The following is an 8,275-nucleotide window of genomic DNA, read 5'->3' on the forward strand; positions in this document are numbered from 1 at the left end:
TTTCCGATGATCATTTTTATACATATACAAAATTTATTTATTAAAGTAGAAGCATGGGCATTTACTATGGTTATGTTCAGTTCACCTTATTTTTGCTTATTTCAGATCTAATCAGATCAGATCAGAAAAAATAAGTTCAGATCAGATCAGTTCAGATCATGCTTATATTTAAAAATTATTATATCTTTTATTACATATTAGTAAAAATTATAATAATTGAATATTAATAAAGTACTCATTGAGACGAATCAAACAAGACCCCACATGACTATATTTTTTCTTATATATTGAGAAAAATTTAAAAGATAAGATCTTGTAATCAGATCAGTTCAGATCAGATCAGATCAGATCAGAAAAAATAAGTTCAGATCAGAAAATTTCAGGTGAACTAAACATAGCCTATGTTTTAATTGTTGAGAATCTACTTCCTCGATAACCAAAAAAAAAAAAAAAAAACCACAAGAAATGTAATAATTGGAAACTTACTTATTTTAGTAATTTTTTCAACAAAATTACGAAAAATACCATTATTTAAAAATAATAATCTAATTATATCATCTTAATTTTCATTACATTTTTAACCACAAATTCATTAAATTTAATGATCCTACAAATCACCACTAGTCCGCCACCAACCTTCACTTATCATCACCACCACCCATCTCGCTTTCATCACCACCAGCCCCACTCCATCACCATCACCACCCCACTCACCACCGATCACCATCCTCTTCCAAAACTCAAACCCTCCACTAGTAGAGAAACACAAATTTGGGTTAGTCTACATGTGCGTCACACGTTAAAAGCACTGACGCAAATGACCTGGAAGAGCTTATTTGCATCGCACATAATTAAGAGAACGTGTGATGCAAAAAATGAAAGCAAATGGGGTAGGGTCGTTTACGTCTAATTGTGATGAGAACGCGACGCGAATGACAAACATGATTTGCTTTAAACACTGCTATCGTGCGACGCACATGGCTAGATCCCATAATTTGCTTCGCATGCTAATGGGATGCTATGCAAGTCGTTTTTGTCTAATGCTGATGACTTGGATCCCCTATTAAGTTATGTGCGTCGGACACAGCTACAATGCGATGCACATGGCTAGATCCCATGATTTGCGTCGCATGCTAATTGGCTGCGACGAAAATCGTTTTCGTCTAAAAGCTGATGACTTGGATCCCCTATTAAGTCATGTGTGTCGGAAATTTGGGCCCGTCCGACGCAAATGATGTAGCCCAGAATTATTATTTTCCAACGACATCATTCGAGCCCTAAAACATAACTCACTCTCAAACTCGTTTTCTCTCTCTCTCTCTCTCTCTCTTTCCCACGATTGCTAACCTACCCTCGCCAGCGCTCCCTCACCCTCGACGGCGACCGTCGATTCTCCGGCGATCTAAACAACCCATCTCCAGCAGTTTTCGCTGTTTTCAGATTTTCTCTCTCATTCTCGATCCTTACTCTCATACTTTCTCGGTTTTCGGTCGCAACAATCTCGGCTGCCGCCTACTTTGCCGGCAAATCTTGGTGCACTCCTCTTGCTCTCTCACACACACACTCTCTTTCTTTATCTCTCACACACTCCAGTCGTGCCGCCACTTATACCGACTCGTTGCCGCCGTTGCGGACCGACTCGCCGCGTCAATGTATGTCATTCTTGTTGTTTTGTATTTTTTTTTTTTGTATTAATTTACATTAGGAAAAATTGACACTATGTGTCCCAACTAAGGGCGAACATTTTTTAAAGATACCAACTATTTATTATCTAGTATAAGACCTAACTATAGGAGGGTGTGAATTTGGGCGGACCTTACAGGTTACTTTACCTATTACAGCAGGTTACTAGTCACGTGAGCTCATTAAAAACGCACATGACCTGTACTTTTTTTCTTTTGCTCAACTTCTTATAGTTCTTAATTTTCTTGATTGATTTATAAAAAGAATAACTCTTTAAAAGGAAACACAATACACAACTATAAACAACGAACCCCCTCCTAACCGTCACTACAATGGTGAGTTCACACTTCACACCATAAAAGAACAACTTCTTCACAACATAAACCCACCCCCACCTTTGTAATCTCTAGCATTGTTTTTGCATTGCTTGATTGATTTCCCCGTATTTAATTCAAGGAAACATACACACCCTTATGCTAATTTCTCCATGCCAAACTCTTGGTCCTCCTCCATTGTCATACACAGGTGAAGTACAAACTCCTGAACCTTCTCCAATATAAAAATTGGGTGGCAATCAATAAAATTATAGAGAATTAAGCTGATTGATCATTGATTAGAGAGAGAAAAAGAGATGTACTCGGCTTTATCCTAGAAGTAAGAGGAGCGTGAGAGAATTGCAGACTTAATTTGAGATTCCATGGCGTTCGTTTTGTCGCCATCTTATTACCCTTCATCCGCAATTGATAGCAGCTCTTCCTGCTTTTTTCCTCATCTCCATTACATAAGGGAAGGGAAGCAACGGTGTCCTCTTTTGAACTAATTATTTTACCCTCTTCCTTTTCTAAATTACAAAAGAAATCTCAATACCAAAATGGGGGTCAAACAAAGCCACCGAAAATTAATTTTCAACAATCACTCATAAATCACTTATATGAGGAAACTTTACAAATCACTCATAGAATTGAGAAAATCACGTTGTAAAAATCACGCAAACCACTCAAATGATCAGGAAACTTTACAAAAACTAAAAATTAACTTACAAACTAAAATTAATATACTAGGACGTCAATACATACAATGCAAAAACATCCATAGAATTCACTTACAAATCATTATTCTTAACAACCATTCACAATTACATACTCACAAAAATTACCTATAAACACAAATTTGAGAAAAACGTAAGATTTTGATAGTGATATCACACATTCGTCCATCGACGATTTGCAAACTTTCAAATAGGTACATAATTCTTTAAATCTTCTAAGTTATTTCACATTAGTCGACTGTTATGTAATTGAAAAAATGGAGATAATAGCAATTAGTTGAAAAGGGTTTTTATATAATTAGACTTAAATTTGATTCATTTTCATATAAAATTAGAAAACAAGATGTGTATGAAATTTGATTCATTTATGACACTGATGAAAAAGTTACAAATTTAGTTCTTTTTTTTAAATTCCAATATAATTTTTTTGCCCAAAACTTTTGCAGAATATCCACGTTCAGAAATAAATTTTGGAAAAAAAAACAATACCAAACCTTTTTGCGAACAACTTTTGCAAAAATCTATTTTCTAGAAAAAAAAAATTTACATTAATTTGCGAAAACCATTTCATGCGAAATCAGATTGTGTATGAAAATTTTGAAAGTTCATTTCACCTATAATTGAAACTCAAAGTGTTTAAATTTAGAAAAGGAGAAAAATTAAAAATGACCATTTCATGTGAAATCAGATTGTGTATGAAAAACTTAAAATTCCTTTCAAATATAATTGAAACTCAAAGTGTGAACATTTAGAAAAGGAGAAAAATCAAAATGATGAAAATTCTTAAATATCAATTTGTGAAATCAGAATTTAGAAGTTAGACAAGGAAAAAAAACTGAAATTGTATTATACTTTTTGGTTACAATTTTGGGATCATAGAGAAATTACTGAAATCCATATCAAAAACTATTATAAATTACAAAAATGAATAAAACCAAAAAAAAAGAACATGAAGATATTTAGTAAAGAACATCATACTGATTATAAAAGAACATGCGCATATAAGAGTTGAGAAACAAAAAACTATTTAAAATCACAAAAATGAATAACATAAAAAGAACATGGAAAAATCTTATTCACAAAATGGAGGTGAACTTAAATACTAACTAACTTTAGTTGAGGGCTAATAAGAAATACCAAAGTTAAAATTATAACTACGTAGCTTATGTTCTTAACTATCAAACAAAATGGTATGAGTTTAGATAAACCCTAACCCTCTCTTTTTTTTCTCTCTAAAACCCTAGCCTCCTCTACCCCTTTTTCATCCGTTAGGGGCTGCCATGGATGCTTTCATCCATGGTAAGCCCCTTTTCCGCTTTTATTTTCAGTTTTTATTTCATTTTCTTGTTTTGTTGAATAAATTAGTATCTCTTTATGAGATTTCTTCAAACCCTTTTATGGGGTTTTTAGTCTCCGTTGTGGAGATCTCCTTCTCCCCTATGGGAGTTGTGAGTGTAGTTTTTTTGTTTTTAGGTATGAGAAATTGTTCTTATTGGTTGAAGTTCGAGACTCAACATGAAGGTATTGGAATCTCGGATGCGGTTAACATGGTTCGATCAAGAATGTTCTTCCCAAACTATGTCAGAATGATAGACTTCCTCATCAATAGCTGTTTGATTCAGCAAATACAAGGGGGCTGCGCTGTATTGCTCGATTTGGTTCATTATAGTTTCTTCGAAGACGAATTTGATTTAATCTTGTTTAATTGTATCTTGTTTTTCTTTAATATCTATTGTAGATGCCGTTTGGCCTTCAATTAATGAAATTTCTCTTTCAAAAAAAAAAAAAAACTTAAATACTAACTTGCATTTTCAGTTTGTTTACTACTTAGTATTAGGCCTAAAAATATCAAAGCACGCATCACGTGCACAAAATGCTAGTATATAGGGGAAGGTGATTATGGGATTGCAGCCTCTAGACTCCATGCAGAAAGCTTGTTTTAAAAGCTTTGTCTTGGGCAATCCACCATAACTTGCGCAAAATGACCTTTCATACTGATTGCATTAACCTTATTAATGCTTTGCAGACGCCTTCCTTGAGTCCAACTGCTATCAAATGGACCATCCAACATATCATATGTATTGCTAAGAATTGAGATTATTGTTTTGTGTTGAAGGTGAATCGACAACAAGTCTAGAATGCACATGACTTGATAAAATAATGTGCACACGCTTGTTCTTAATTCACCTCAAATTAAACTTAGACTAGTTTGTTTACTATTTACCATATGTCAAAAAATATATAAAAATAAAAAAATACTAATTAATAGAATAATAATTCAAGTTTAATATATGGAATATATCATCATTCATGGGAATTCCAGTAAAAATAAGAATAAATATATTAAACATCAATACATCATAGCCAAACAATTCACTCATGACTCATGACCATGAGCTTTGAAAAATACATGGATATTCCAATAAAAATATGAATAAATATATATAATATAATAGTATATAGAGAAATACCTAGCTAATAAGTGAGGAAGAAGAATCACTTAAACATACCAAAATCAAAGAAGATTTTAAAAAAATTATACATATACGACCTCTTACAATTGATATTTGACTACTACTTCTTGGAGTCTAGCTACTACAAGCTAATTAAGTCTTATAACTTCAACTCCAATTGTTGTTGCTCAATCAAACTTGTCATCATGTTGTGAGGATGAGATTCAGCCATTTTCATGGATGGATTATGGAGTTGATAAGGTGCATTCGCCGCGATTCGATGCTTCCTCTTCTCCATGAATCGATGAAGGGAAACTCGTCTTGCAATAGGTAAATCAGACAAGCTAGATACTCCTTGAGGAACCACATTTTGTGCAAGATAACTTGTTAATGTGTTGATACTCCTTAGAGTTTGAGTTGGTGTTTCAGTTTGATTTTGAGTATGAGAGGAAGAATTCATTGTTTGACATCTAGCTAGAGACATTATTTCTCGAGCTTTGTCCTCGGGTAATTCATTGAAAACTAATACTCTTCCACCATAGAATATAGTCATGCTTGGTGTAGTGGTATTCTTAGGTTCATCGTTCTCTGAAATTGACAATTCTCTGAAAAAAGAGAGAAATTTTAGGGTTAGTTTCGCTTCAGTTTAATTCAGTGTTATAAATCTAAACTAATCTAAAAAATAGGGAAATTCAAAATGTTGCATTGTTTTTAAATGTAATCTTACTGTTTAGTTTTTTAGAGAATCACAATTAGTAATTTCGGATTTTATCACAAACTATTTCTTTTTTTTTTATTTTAAAAAGGGAAATGAGTTTAAACTCACGCACAAGAGAGTAGAAACAATATTTAAACAAAGTATAGTTGCATAATTGATTATAATCTCTTCAGTTTTGGATTTTTAATCAGAGTCCTTAAAACAAATTTATGCCTACGGTTCAAGGAAGAATTGTACTAAGCCGGCTATCGAGATCTCTCAATCCCCTAATTTGTGATTAGTGATTACAACTTACAAGAAGTACCTCAACATAACTTAGAAGACAATAATTGTAATATTAAAAAATATGTTCATTATTACTACTTGTTTTAGATAGAAATCAAAAATGTCTTGGCCTAATGGTTAAGATTGAGGTGCTGTCAACGATAGGTCACAGACTCACTTGTTCAAATTTCCCTCCCCTTCTTTATACTGACTTCGTGGCTCATATGAATAATACTTGTTTAAGACTTGTTTTAGATTGGATAATAGAAGTACATTGATGGAGTAAGTATATTTTTGGAAAGTAACACCTCATTTCGTATATACTATGTAACAACCTGCCATTTATTGTGGAATTTTATCACCAATATCCTCTCTATCATACATAGGACCTACTATATCTTAACAAATCTTACTCACATGGAGTATAAATCAACGATCCAATTAACCCAAAAAAACCCAACCAAAGTAGATAATTTTTTTTTTTTTTTGAAGAATGATATATAATTATCTTTAAATGAAAAAAAAGTGATGATCTCATATAATAATAATTAAAACTCCAAAGAATGGATTTGCTTGATTTACCTGCAATCAGCCATAGTTTTGGTTGTCTCTTTAACACCAGCTGCAGTCAATGAGCTCATCAGAGGAAACAGCTCCAAAGACAACTTCTCCTTTTCCAAATTTCTGGGGAATAAATTTATTGCAGTATTCTTTGGTCCAGATAACTCTTTAACACCTACAGAATTCAATTAAAGCATTACTTAAATAACCCAAAAACAAAATAAATACTTATATGAAGTATATTCATATCATAAACTATATCTAACCAAATTAGCTTCTTGAATAATGATACAAGGTTGAATAATGATTAATAAACTTTTTTCTTGAAAGGCCTTTAGATTTTCATTTATGATGTTATTCTAAAAGATGCAAGAAAGGAAATTATCAACAATAAAGAAAACACATGTTTTATGTAGTTAAATAATTAATTAATAATGTGTTAGCTACATGTGTCGAACAGATCAAATGATATTTAATTTTAATTTAATTTTGAGGGTAATTTTCATTTCAACCATACAAACATAAATATAAAAAATGGTACATTCTCGGATCATTTCAATACCTAAGATCGAATTTGTCTATACTAAGACCGCAAATATTGTATCCGTTCTTTACTTATCATCATTATATATATATAGTCCATAACAACAATAATTTCTTAAACAGAAAGGGAAAAAAAGTACCTTTAAATTCAAACTCTGATGGAGCAAGAGTAGTCTTAAAAGCATCAAGATGTCCAAGAGATCTTCTTTCTTTCAAGAACTGGCTAAAACGATTACATGTTTGCGTAAAATTTGACTTATTATTATTCATGATCTTCTCTTGCTTATTATGCCCCCAAAACAACATTTCAGATCCCATATTTATTTCTTCCTTATTGTAAACCAACTTTTGATGAAAAATACTAGATAGTATGAACTTTGTTAGTTGTTACTTAAAGATTAGAAATGAAGGATGGTGTATATAAGAAGGGAGACAATGAAGGAAATGAGAATATATAGTCTTTTTTAAGAGATAAGAGGAGAGAGAAAAAGGTAGGTTTTTATGGTTTATGAATTGATTAGGTGGTGGAATACTTTACAACTCGTGGTATTTTTTTTTGAAAAAAAATGTGGGGCCAAATTTTTTGCTAGTTGGGTTTTGTTGGTTGCTTACTTTGAACACGCACCTCAACATTAAGTTGTTGTTTTTGATATTTGTTCACGTGTTTATTGCTTTGGATCTAAGAATGTGGTGCTATTATTCAATTATTAAAGATAAGGTCGTCGGTGAAAAAAACTAATAATGGAAAGTTGGAGGTAATTGTTTTGTATTCTTGCTAGATATTTTATCATTTTCAGTATTTACTGGGATATCATCCTTAGATCTGTGTATTTACTTCCTCCGTTTCTTTTTACTCGCTACACTTTCCATTATGGGAAGTTTCACATTACTTGCTACACTTCTTTTTTTGGGCAATAAACTCTCTCTATCTCTCTCCTCCCACATGGGTCCCTTTTCTTTTTCTCTCTACTTCTCTCTTCTCCAAAAATTGCCTAAAAATCCGTG

At 32.4% G+C, this 8,275-nt stretch overlaps 1 protein-coding gene across 1 annotated transcript; it reads right to left on the reverse strand.

Moving 5' to 3' along the window:
* Positions 1–5,148: 5,148 nt before the first annotated feature.
* Positions 5,149–7,746, reverse strand: LOC104899726 (protein TIFY 10A). Its single transcript, XM_010686977.4, has 3 exons — positions 7,411–7,746; positions 6,749–6,902; positions 5,149–5,789 (listed from the first exon to the last, which is right to left on the reverse strand). The coding sequence occupies exons 1-3, from the start codon at positions 7,586–7,588 to the stop codon at positions 5,345–5,347; spliced, it is 777 nt and encodes a 258-aa protein (XP_010685279.1). The 5' UTR covers positions 7,589–7,746; the 3' UTR covers positions 5,149–5,344.
* Between the last annotated feature and the right edge of the window lie 529 nt (positions 7,747–8,275).

This window comes from Beta vulgaris, chromosome 7, assembly GCF_026745355.1.
Source record: "Beta vulgaris subsp. vulgaris cultivar EL10 chromosome 7, EL10.2, whole genome shotgun sequence".
In the NCBI taxonomy this organism is placed as follows: Eukaryota; Viridiplantae; Streptophyta; class Magnoliopsida; order Caryophyllales; family Amaranthaceae; genus Beta; species Beta vulgaris.